The sequence below is a fragment of the Mercenaria mercenaria genome, unplaced genomic scaffold, assembly GCF_021730395.1.
Source record: "Mercenaria mercenaria strain notata unplaced genomic scaffold, MADL_Memer_1 contig_3495, whole genome shotgun sequence".
In the NCBI taxonomy this organism is placed as follows: Eukaryota; Metazoa; Mollusca; class Bivalvia; order Venerida; family Veneridae; genus Mercenaria; species Mercenaria mercenaria.
This window is the reverse complement of record NW_026461638.1, coordinates 64,284-77,564: the sequence shown is the minus strand read 5'-3', so window position 1 is coordinate 77,564 and position 13,281 is coordinate 64,284. Positions and strand designations below refer to the sequence as shown.

Below are 13,281 nucleotides of genomic sequence, written 5' to 3'. Positions count from 1 at the left end.
AATCGATAAAGAAAATACAAAACGAAAATGTTAGCAGTGCAAACACTTCCGTGTAGACAAATGGAAAATGTGTTAACAAATCAGCCTTTATCAGTAAATAGAACAGTGGATTTAAGTGAATCTACATCAGCTCCTGAAGGTGATGTAACATTTCTTGATCAGAGTAGTGCGTTCTATTTCAAACATTTGATAAAGAAATACAGAAGACAAATGGGTGATGTTGGTAACAACAGTGTGTGCTCCGGAGGGTTACAGCAGTATCTCATCAAACAGGGGGAAAAGAAAGAGAAACAACGATTGGAGAGAGAAAATACGGGACAGGAACAGTCAAGATTTGAGCAGCTGCCGGTAAGCTTTTGGTTCATCATCACTTTTTTGCCTAGTCTAAATAATGAGACTTCTGCTAGACCGGGCCGATTTTACATTCTGATATTTTACGTTGTCTACCTATCTAAGGCGGATATTGACAAGTCAAAAAAAATAATGATATTCAACTCTCGAGTACAATTATTTGGACTACCATGGCCACTGTAATCAGTGTTCTAGGGCAAAGACACACCAGACATTGCATTTAGTCGAGTGTGGCCGAGAAAACAAACTATGTAGATGTACATGATAGCAACAATGTATATTGTTTGCCACAAAAGTGTTAACAATTCTTCATGTGGAAAGTTTAAGTTAATCAAACAATTTATAATATTAATTGGGTTACAAAATCTCTATCCTTGGCTTGAGATGGAAAGATGGCTTGTATATAATATAGGAAAAATCAGATACAGTACAAATTACTAAATGTTTTCATATAATAATCTACATTAAAAATTAGTATGGAAAGCCTATAACATCAAGCATGTTGTAATGTACATATTATTATATTTTCAGGTCGATGTAAGACTTCACATATTTTCTTACCTAACAGCAACTGATTTATGCAGATCTTCACAAGTGTGTCGTAGTTGGTATGACATCACAGAAGACAATTTGTTATGGGCGGGGCTTCTGGAGTGTGACATCAGACACTGGAATATGATTGGCCATAATACCAATCCTGCCATATACAAAGAAGTGGATTCAGACTGGCCAAACAAAGAAATGTAGGCACTTTGAAATTAAACTTGTTAAAATATTCATTTCAGTAAGCTCATATGGTAACATAACTTCAGGTATTATTCAACAGTAAATAGAATTTCTGGTAGGGCAGTAACAAATTGCAGAAAATTTTAAATTTCATGATTTTTCTCTGTTTATGAAGGACCTAGCCAGACAGTCTATGATGGACAGGGTATTTTCGTACCATATTCCATAGAATACATAATTTAAATTTGAATTTATTATCAATTTTATGTACACAGTACAAAGGCAAACATACATAAACTTGTAATAATTAAAATCATAATAAGAAGAAATATATACTTGTTTTTTGATTTACAGATATTTGAGATGCTCACCAGAAGTAAATCGTTTAATGCACCAGCAAAATGCTTTATTCAGTAATATTTCCAGCATGTTGCGATATTTCTTACCAAAGAAAACACCTTTATTCACTATGTTTGGACCTGGTTTAGAATCAAATACAAGTGGTCTAGTGAGAAAAATTATAGAGGAATCCGAATTTCAGAAAACAGGAATGTTTCCAGGAAAATTTGAAGGTGAGAATATCTTTAGTTATACAAGAATGACTAGTTTAGGTTTAACTAGTATTTTGTAAAAAAATTATATTATGTAAGAATATCTATAACCTAGAAGAAATGTTACAGGGAGGGAACTACAATATAAATTACTAATACTCACACAGTTTATGTTTTCATATAATAATCTACATTAAAAACTAGTATGGAAAGCCCTATAACATCAAGCATGTTGTATTTTATCAAAACATTATATGTATTGACAGTTTTGTGTTATTTTATTGGTACAGGTGTTGGTGGAGGTTTCACATTGAAAAGTCCATCTGGTTCACAGTTCAATTTATCAGTGATGTATTCAGCCTCCAAAAGAGAGAGGGAACAGACAAACAGAGACCGTAACCAGGGAAACAGATTTATGAGACTCCGAAAGAATGCTGAAGGTGTGGAGAACTATGAGCTGGTCCCTGCTGTACAGGATTTTTGTAGAACTGTGGATGGTTTTGTGTATGTTGTTGATGCTACACCAAGCAGTCCTGAAGGTTTGTAATATGATCATTAAATTTGGGCAATACCAATAATAATTTGAAAGGGTGTTTGCTGAAAATTTACTTACTGAATAGCAAACATTGCAGACCATGATCTGCCTGGAGCAAGCTAAATGTTAATGGAGAATTTGAAATGTCTAAATTCCTATAGAATTGCCCAGTTTGTTACTAAGAATGTTTTTGAAACTCCTTTTGGCAATTTATTTGTCACAGGGTTGTTCATAGTACAATACCAGGAAACAAGCTACAATGTCATGTTGAAATTATTTGTAATCCTGTTGATATCTTTTCTCTTTTTAACTTTTATTAGTTCTTTCAAGCATATTTTCAAGGTTTATTGTTAGATTTAGAAAAAGTTTGTAAAAGATGGCCCTTTTTCATTGTAAAACATGTACAAGGTAAATTTGTCTTCCTTTTTTGCTCAATTCATCCAAGGTAGAGGAAAAAGAACTTGTGTATGAAGATACCTAGATATCTCATTTGTCATTTATGTACTTTCCTTTCACACTGCTTATTTTGTTTGAACCATTAGCTGGTGATATTTAGGTTCTTACCTTTTTCTCTGCTCATTTCAGTTGAGTCAGGATTGAGTGAGTTGTTAGCCATGGTGAGTGAAAGGTGGTCGGCAACACATGTCCCAGTTCTGGTCCTATCCACCATTGTGCAGGCCGGCACAGCCAGATTGCCATGCTGTGATGTTGTTGAAAGGCTCAAACTTGCAGATCTCAATAGACCGTGGCAGGTGGGTTACCAGTTTTATAGTAGACATTTTGTATTGAGGGTCTCAAACAAAACTACTGTATTTGTAGTCCATTTTGCTGAAGTGTATCATTGCCTAGAAAAAGTCCATGACACACAAAATAGATTAGTTTGTAGTGCTTATTATATAATAACAGAATTACTCAAGGAGTTATTTCGTTGATTTGCCCCCAGATTTAAATGAATTTTGCATCATTTATATTCAAGGGGGACAAATTTAATGGATTTTTTGAAGTATAAGTTCAAAAAATTAAATCATGTTGCATAATGGAATTTCCCATTTACTAATGTAAAACAAAGTTAGTCATTTTATTATATACCTATATAAATCCTGTAAAAAAAATCAGCTTGTATTTCACAAGTAAATATGAATAGGCAGAAAAAAATTCATATTGTACCTTTTGTATTGTATGTTACCGGACTACTTTCATTAATATGCATGACGTGACACAGTTCTATAAATAGCACACATAAAAGCTTCATTAAGTTCCATTTTATTATCAATAAACATTTAAGATTTCATTCAATAACAAAATACCAAACAAAAAGGTGGAGGTATATAATAAAGGGTCAATACAACAGTAGCTAGGTCTGGGATTTTGTATTTGGCTCTCTTGGATTTTGCAAGGTTGGATCACACTCAGCGCATTTAGCCTTGTGAGATCTAATCTGGCAAAAATCTACTCAAGCCGAATACAGCATCCTAGATCAAGCTACTACATGTATTATAATAACCCTATTTTATTAGATGAAACCTCCAAACATTTGCCCAGGAAATAAAATTATTTCACAGCACTTAGCAGGGAGTATTAAGCCTCAAAATTGGAAAGCTATGCAGGTCTTGTTTTATTTGGGAAAAAGTTTGCTTTACATAGCACTGATCCTGAACCTTCGTTTGAAACTTTTCTTTCATTTTGCAGGTACGAGACTGTTCCATAGACACAAGAGAAGGTTTGTTGGAAGGTTTTACATGGCTGTCAGAACAATCGCAGCGAAAATAGCAATAAACCAAAACAAGTTAATATTTGAACAAGGTTTTGTTTTACTACTGGTACTTGATTGGGAAAGATGGAACTCACATTTAGATAGCTATTGAACAAGGACTTGCTATATAGCTTGATTGGGAGAAACTTGCTTTAATTTATATGACAGTAGCTTGGGGAAAACCAGTCACATTCCTTGTAAACATTGTTTAGGGAAAACAAGAGGTGCTACACCTTGTGAATTGATAGTGCTTTATACACAAGTGTTGAACAATGAATACATGTATTTAGAAGTTACAAATATTAGTCCCTAAGCAAGTATATTCTGTACAGTTTAATATTCAAATAAGCAATGTAAATTATTTCACTCTGATGTTGCGGAACTAGAGCTGTGATCAAAGAACATATATTTATTATTTTTCTTTGTTATGTGTGAGAGAATTATAACATTCTAAATATTGTATTCATTTGCACAAAGTATAAAGTCATGTATTTATCTTGTATATTAAAATGTTACATTTAAGTTTTATTGATTTTTCTGTTGTTTTGTCATTATTCCTATGCCAACCGTTTGCTTCAAGAAATCTGTAATGTAAATTATGATATATTTATTGATAACATTCTAAAAGTTCTATAGTGATAGTAGGTTTATAGGCCATTTTCTACAGCCATGCTGTTAGGTTAACCCTTTAGGGACATGGTTGGTGTACGCCTTCATATCACGAGGTCAGGCATTTGATCACCAGTAGTAGTTTCTGTTGTTTAGTTATTATTCCTATGCCATCTGTTCGATTAACGAAATCTGTAACATAGATTTAATTAATCATTCTAAAAGTTCTGTAGTGGTATAACCCTTTAACAACATGGTTGGTGTATGCCTACATATCATCAGGTGTGGCATTTGATCCCTTGTAGGGACATGGGAATTTTCACCAGGTTTACATTAGTCTCTGCATGTTCAAGGAGAAAGTTTCTGAATTCTAAAGATACTTTGAGTAATGTCAAATTAAATACCAGTAATATATTTTTACCTGTGTAAAATTTTGGTTCCAAATTTAAAAAAAAAAAAAAAAAAAACATTGAAAATTTACAATTTTTTGACTGGAAAATATTGCTTTTACAGCAACTATGATTATCATAAATGAGCCGCGCCATGAGAAAACCAACATAGTGGGTTTGCGACCAGCATGGATCCAGACCAGCTTGCGCATGCGCAGTCTGGTCAGGGTCCATGTTGTTTGCTTTCAAAGCCTATTGGAATTAAAAAAACTGTTAGCGACCAGCATGGATCCTGACCAGACTGCGCGGACACGCAGGCTGGTCTGGATCCATGCTGGTCGCAAACCCACTATGTTGGTTTTCTCATGGCGCAGCTCAAATGATTTATAACGATCCATCCACAATAAAACTAAAACTGAAATTTTCATTTTGTCTGAAATGCTTGAAAACAACCAAAATGGCCTGACAAAAGTATTCATATACTATGAATTCAGAACCAAGCTAGTAACTGCAAAAAATTTAAAAAGTTTCTATTTCCAACCTTTGGTTTTTAGCTCGACTATTCAAAGAATAGGTAGAGCTATTGAACACACTCGTGCGTCGACGTCCCAATTTGGTCAAGTTTTTGTAGGTAAGCTGGTATCTCAGTAACCACTAATGGGAATGGATTGAAACATCATACACTTGTTCACTGTGATGATCTGACATGCAGTGCACAGGTTCCATAACTCTACCTTGCATTTTTACAAAATTATGCCCCTTTTTCGACTTAGCAGTTTTTGGTTAAGTTTTTGTATGTAAGCTGGAATCTCAGTACCCACTAATAGGAATGGATTGAAACTTCACACACTTGTTCGCTGTCATGATATGACATATAATGCACAGGTTACATAACTCTACAACGCATTTTTACAAAATTATGTCCCTTTATTGACTTACCAGTTTTTGGTTATGTTTTTGTATGTAAGCTGCTATCTCAGTACCCACTAATGGGAATGGATTGAAACCTCACACAATAGTCCATTGTCATGAACTGATATGCATTTTACCGGTACTATATTCCTGTTTTGCAATATTACAAAATTATTCCCCTTTTTAGCTCACCTGAGCACAAAGTGCTCAAAGGTGAGCTTTTGTGATCGCCCTGTGTCCGTCGTCACCAGGGTCAAATTAAAGGAAAAGCTTGTTAACACTGTAGAGGCCACATTTATGATGGTATCTTCATGAAACTTGGTCAGAATGTTAATCTTGATGATCTCAAGGTCCAGTTTGAATGTGGGTCATGTAGGATCAAAAACTAGGTCACCAGGTCAAATCAAAGGAAAAGCTTGTTTACACTGTAGAGGCCTCATTTATGTCCATATCTTAATGAAACTTGGTCAGAATATTAATCTTGAGGCTCTATAGGTTAAGTTCAAACCTGGGTCAGATGGGGTCAGAAACTGGGTCACTAGGTCAAATCAAAGGAAAAGCTTGTTAACATTCTAGAGGCTACATTTATGACTGTATCTTCATGAAACTTAGTCAGAATGTTAATCTTGATGATCTGTAGATTAAGTTCGAACCTAGGTCATGTTGGGTCAAAAACTGGGTCACCGGGTCAAATCAAAGGAAAAGCTTGTTAACACTGTAGAGGCCACATTTATGACTGTATCTTCATGAAAAACGAGCTATTTTATAGATTGAGAATTATTATCAATTTGAGAAAAAATGTCCAACCTCACATATGTAAACCCTTAACTGTGGACACAATTTCGCAGCTGGAACATGTGTCTCATTAAAACAAATTACTTATGGATTTTTCACTCGTCCTTGTTAAATGATGTGGTCCAGAGTAACGGGACGGACTGGAAGTAAGGTTACCGGATAATAACCATAATCTGATTTGCTGAAGTAAGATGTTGCAGAGGCCTTACCTTTTATTAAACTGTCTTCATGTAACAATACACGAAACCCGCAATAATGGGATGCGTATGAAAAACTTGTCTTGTTTGGATACAGGTCTGCATATAAGCTGCATTACCATGTGTTCATCATAGTTTTATATTAACCGCAGTGTATGCCATGCATACCCTGTATCTACTACGAAAAGGTATGCTATGCATACCCTGATCCTTCTTCGAATAGGTACTCTGCTTACTAGGAAAAGGTATGCTATGCATACTCTACTTATAGAAAATACTACGAAAAGGTATGCAATGCATACCCTGTTTATACTACTGATTATATTAGGGAAAGGTATGCAATGTATACCAATTATCTGCTACGAAAAGGTATGCTATGCATACCATAGTTATACTATAGTGAAAAAGGTATGCAATGCATACCCTGCTTATACTAGGAAAAGGTATGCAATGCATACCATAGTTATACTATAGTGAAAAAGGTATGCAATGCATACCCTGCTTATACTAGGAAAAGGTATGTAATGCATACCATGTATCTGCTACGAAAAGGTATGCTATGCATACTCTACTTACACTACGAAAAGGTATGCATTGCATACCATGTATTTACTACGAAAAGTATGCAATGCATACCCTACTTAAACTACGAAAAGGGATGCAATTCATACATCGTATCTACCAGGAAAAGATCTGCTATGCATACCCTGTTTATACTACGAACAGGTACCTCGATCTACAGTGTATGCCGTGCATACAATGTACCTCGATCTACAGTGTATGCCGTGCAAACAATGTACCTACTATAACTATTTACGCCATTTTATTTGAACGCTAGGACTAAACATTTGTATAGGACACTACTCACTGACCTATCGTTAACATTGTCTTAATACATAATAACTTAATTCTGCTATTTATTATTTCTTAAACTGCAGTTATAACAGAATACAATTCTTGAATCTATACATTTTTATTAGTTTTGATTTATACATAACATGTTACACAATATACAAGTCATGGCATCATAACATACTAGTAACTATTAATTTTATCAGGCATTAAAGTCTAATGACATTATTAAGGAAATGGGGGCAAGGGACAGTAAATTTGAACTTTCTACAAAGCTGCGTCGATACCAGTGAGAAAATCATAAACATAAGGGCTAAGATGACCCTAGGTCACTCACCTGAGAAACACACCATAACAGTATAAACATGTTTGACCTAGTGATTTCATTGAAACAAATATTCTGACAATTTTCATTAAAATTGGACCAAACATCTTGAGGGTAAACAGGTATTTTCTCTGATTTGACATAGTGACCCCACATGACCCAGATTCATGTTTGTCCAAGCTTTCATTAAAACAAATATTCTGACAAAAAGTTTCAGACAGAATTGAGCAAAAAAGTGACCTCTAGAGTGTATACAAACTTCCTTTGATTTGACCTAGTAACCTAGTTTTTTGCCCCATGTGACCCACATTCGAAATCTACCAAGACTTTAAACATCAATATAAACATGTTGACCAAATTTCATGAAGATATGGTCATAAACGTGACCTCTAAAGTGTTATCAAGCTTTTCCTTTGATCTGACTGGATGACCTAGTTTTTGACCCAACATGATCCAGATTCAAACCTGACCTAGAAGTCATCAAGACAAACATTGTGATCAAATTTCATGAAGATCCGGTGTTCTTTGATTTGACCTTGCGACCTAGTTTTTGACCACATATTACCCATATTGAAACTTGACCTAGATTTCATCAAGGCAGCCATTCCGACTAAATTTTATGAATATCCAGTGTAAAATGCAGCCCCTATTGCGTACAAAAGGTTTTTCTTTGACTGACCAGGGAGCCTAGTTTTTGACCCCAGATAACCCATATTCTAAGCTGACTTAGATTGCATCAAGACAAATATTCTGATCAAATTTCATGAAGATCGGGTGAAAAATGCAGTCCATGTTGCTTACACAAGGTTTTTCTTTGATTTGACCTAGTGACCTAGCTTTTCTCCCAAGGTGACCTATATTCAAACTTGACCTAGATTTGATCAAGATAATTATTTTGACCAAATTTCATGAACCCCAGTTGAGCAAGAGCTGTCACTAATGGTGACAAATGCCCCTGCAGCACCTTGACCTTTGACCCCAAAGTCAGTAGGGGTGGTGTACTCAATAAGTACCATCAGCATGTGAAGTTTGAAGGTCCTTGGTGCAGTGGTTCGCGAGTAAAGTGCCTTCATGCAAAAAGTTAACATTGGCCCCTGTGACCCCAAAATCAGTAGGGGTAGTGTACCCAGTAAGTACTATCAGCATGTAAAGTTTGAAGGTCCTGGGTGCAGTGGTTCGCGAGTGAAGTGCCTTCATGCAAAAAGTTAACGTTGTGACGAACGAACTAACGAACGAATGGACGGACAGTTGAAAACTAATATGCCTAAAAATACAGCCACTATCGCATACACAACGTTTTTCTTTGATTTGTCCTAGCGACCTAGTTTTTTACCCCAAGATAGCCCATGTTCGAACTTGACCAAGATTTCATCAAGGCTATCATTCTGATTAAATTTAATGAATATCCAGTAAAATACAGCCCCTATTACGTACTAAAGGTTTTTCTTTGATTTGACCAGGTGACATAGTGTTTTTTAACCCAGATGACCAATATTTGAACATGATCTAGACTGCATACGCTCAAACATTCTGGTAAAATTTCATGAAGATCCTGTGTAAAATGGAGTCCCCATTGCCCTTGTATCATATGATGTGGGTGGTGATGTGGTACAAAAATTTAAAGTTTGAATCAAATCAGTTTTGTTTAAAAATAGATAGAGTGAAAGTTCATAGAAACTATAAACTGAAATGTTTAGTAAAAAGGGGGATAACTCATAAAAAACAGGTGTGACAGCTAATCCATCAAGTAATAACAAAGATAAACAGAAAGTGTAAACAACTTTAACCAAGGCGAGGACGCGGAAAAAACGCCGGCCCCGGGTCGAATAGGATAGCAGTCAAGCTAAAACTGATATACACACTCAACTTCCAACGTCGATCGCCTGAAGGCTTTCCGGGTATTATTTAAATGTTCACGTCATTCAATTAAAAGAGCACATTTACAGTTAAACGAATGTGGAAGGAAAGTTTCAGTACATTCAATAATGAATACTGAACTACCCGCTTACATGAAAAATTTTGACATAGAAAATATCTGTTAATTCATTTGGATATCGGCATAGTGCTTTCTGACAAGAATAATTCTAGAATTGATCGATATGCATGAATAGAATATACATGTATATAAATAAACCGTTTGTAAAACAAATGCGTCCTCCATAATCCATGTCGACTCATTTTCAGCCCTTAGATCATCACGAGTTACTAACCACCAAAAATAAAGGGTCATCTACTGACCACGAGGAATTATCCTATAAAGTTTGTGAATGTATTCAAAAGCGTTACTGAGCTGAAACTGTTTTCAGTGTAAAAGTTATTGTGGTCTTGACCTTAGACATATTGACTCAGAAATGAATAATGGTCGTTAATTGACCCCCGGTAGTCAACGTAAAATGTTTGAAGATGTCGAAGGGTTCATATGTTTCTGAACGGAAACCGATCTCAGTTTCGCGTTCACTGTGACCTTGACCTTTGGACCTACTGATCCCCCCTCCAAAAAAAGGATTCATCATCTGCACATGTACAATTATCATGTGAAGTTTGACAACTGTTGGCCAAAGTGTGCGTTAGTTACTGAGCGGAAACCAAGTCCATTCTCAATGTCAGTGTGACCTTGAAACTTAAACAATAGACCTATTAAGGGTTATTATTCTATGAAGTTTTACCGTACATCGTTTTGATTTGACCTAGTGATCTTGTTTTTTTTTTTACCGAAGTTAACATGTATCCAGCATTTAAGGATGTACGAGCGAATTTTTCTAACGTTAAGAATTTTTTCATACCCTGTGAGCTTGAAGAACATGAATTTCTAAGACAAACAAGAGCCGAAAAAAAGCATAGGTCACCGAACTTGTTTTAATTTTATAGGGTATTTTCTTCACCCACTATTTACGCATTTCTGAAATTTTGTAAAATTGAAAAAATGTTGGTACTTTATAATATCCTATTTAATCTTACAGGGATTTCAGGTCTTACAGGTTAATATGAATATATGGTGATGTCAGTATTATATTGAGGATAATTGTTGGTTTCGGTGTAATATCACGTTATAATTTCACCGAGTGGGCACCAAAAGTGATATTTTCACGAGTGGCACAGCCACGAGTGAAAATAACAACTTTTGGTGTTCACGAGTGAAATTACCGTGATATCACATCGATACCAACAATTTTTCTGTTTATTTTATGTCTAAAACTCTACTTTTGCTGTGTTTATTTCAATAAAATGTCGAAATTTGCGGGAAATTTTATCAGGAAGCATCGCAAAGATGACGTCATTTTAACGACGTCATCGTCATATTGTTTCCGGCTTTCAGTACGCTCAGTAAACTTTTTGACATTAATCTGGGTATCAGATTTGATAATTTTCACTGAGTGGCCAGTGAGTTTATCAGGATATAATTCACCGTTATATTTCGATAAACCACCGAAAAACATAAAATAAATATATATGTCACTAACAAATCTTTTTAATTTTAACATGTTGACATAATTACCCTACCCACTTTATTTTCAATGGAAAAACGTATTTAGATCTACAAAAAATTTCTGACGTTAAGATTTTCAAAATATTTTGCAGCATTAATGACACACAAAAAATGCTTCAAAATGGAAAGAACAAAAGTTGGGGTCAGAAGTTTCAAAGCCACATGTCAAATATTTTGACAAAATGTGGACTTGTATGAAAATTATACCAATTTCTATGTCCAAAAAGAGCCATAATTCAGCCAAAATTGTTGACAGAGCTATGTACTCTTGCCTACAGATAGAGACTTATAATAAACAAGTGAAAAAAATTTCAAAGTCATATGTCAAGCAGTTTACACAAAATATGAACTGGTATGAAAAACTTCACCAAGATTTGCAAGTAAAAAGGGGCCATAATTCAGCAAAAATCCTTGATGGAATTATGTACTTTTGCCTAAAACGGCACAATTTGGTACACATCAAAAAACCAGAAATGTTGACAATTTTTATGAAAATCTGTTGAAGATTTTTTTTTTTTTTTCATAAACCAGTTATTTTTGCATTTAATAATGTCAGATTAATCCTTGTTGCCAACCATTTCAACATTTAAAAAAATTGCAAATACTGGCAAAATATTTTTTTAGAAACAGTATTATACATACCAATTTTGTTATGTGAACTACGTTACACAGTGAGTGGATACATTCATTACACCTGTTTGACAACTAGAATAACATTATGTCACAAATTGACATACGGGCCTTATTTTATATGTATTATAAATGCAGGTATTGCATCATCTTTTTGTAAATTTTTGAGTTATTGAGGTAAATGTCAGATTTCACGCATGAAATACCTCTCATGTTTTTCTGTATTTCATAACTTAAATTTCCATGTAAATTTCATTACATTCGGTTCAGTAATAAGAAAGTTGATATTTTATAAACTTCAGTAATTTATGTTTTTATCCCCAAAACCACTATAATGGGCCTCAAATTGTCAATTTAAATTCGCGCCAAAGTAGTTAGATTCCCCGGCTATATCGTGAATCCCGTGAAAATGACAATAGTCGGAGTCCACGGCTTAGCCGTGAATCCCATGAAATTTAGTATTTGGCGGGACATTATCCTTTAAATAGACTGGACTAGATATGCCTTGCGCACACCACCTTACGACTTTATAGACGAATCTATGTCTGAATTATTTTCTTGCTAGAAATTTATGCTCGATCGAGGTAAGAAATTTATTTGTTAGATTTTTGTATGATTTTTGCATTACGATTTTTATTTGGTAAATTTTTGTTCATTCTACAGAATTTTGTAACATTTATTTTTCGGCATGTGATTTTGGCTAGTTTCGGTATATCAGGATAATTTATTAAATTTTTCAGACTTCTGTAAATTATTTAGAAAGAGGAGTCTAAATGTTTCATTTATATAAGATGTAAAATTTGTACTGAAATTTGTAACATGATATTTATAAAGTACTTTGTTTCAAAAACTTATGTCAAACATTTTTGTTAATTATGGAACGCCATTACTGCATTGTATTGTTCTGTATAAATCTATATGGCAAGTCTAGCACCATGTATGTAATATATTATTGTAATATGAAATTGTGTGCCATTCTATTGCATACACATACAATGTCCGTTTTAGTGTATGGCATTTAATATTATATGGATGCCAACTATCATATAACGTTTGATTTACATTGAATTTTGTAAATTTTATGTTGTAAATAATAGCTGCAGTTTATCATGTGCGTATCTATAATGTTTCATCATATACTTTTCATATCTTTTTCATACTTTAACTTT

At 34.4% G+C, this 13,281-nt stretch overlaps 1 protein-coding gene across 1 annotated transcript; it reads left to right on the top strand.

The window, feature by feature from the left end:
• The first annotated feature begins 6 nt into the window (after nucleotides 1–6).
• LOC128553114 (F-box only protein 4-like) lies at nucleotides 7–4,449 on the top strand. The gene is made up of 6 exons (XM_053534229.1): nucleotides 7–348; nucleotides 883–1,094; nucleotides 1,432–1,649; nucleotides 1,919–2,167; nucleotides 2,749–2,915; nucleotides 3,853–4,449. The coding sequence occupies exons 1-6, from the start codon at nucleotides 28–30 to the stop codon at nucleotides 3,931–3,933; spliced, it is 1,248 nt and encodes a 415-aa protein (XP_053390204.1). The 5' UTR covers nucleotides 7–27; the 3' UTR covers nucleotides 3,934–4,449.
• The last annotated feature ends 8,832 nt before the right edge of the window (nucleotides 4,450–13,281 follow it).

Bases quoted from the DNA above. Each gene is read 5' to 3' on its own strand.
- LOC128553114 (XM_053534229.1), top strand. From the start codon at position 28: ATGTTAGCAGTGCAAACACTTCCGTGTAGACAAATGGAAAATGTGTTA. The intron at 349-882 runs GTAAGCTTTTGG...TTATATTTTCAG, and splicing joins CAAGATTTGAGCAGCTGCCG to GTCGATGTAAGACTTCACAT. The intron at 2,916-3,852 runs GTGGGTTACCAG...TTCATTTTGCAG, and splicing joins ATCTCAATAGACCGTGGCAG to GTACGAGACTGTTCCATAGA.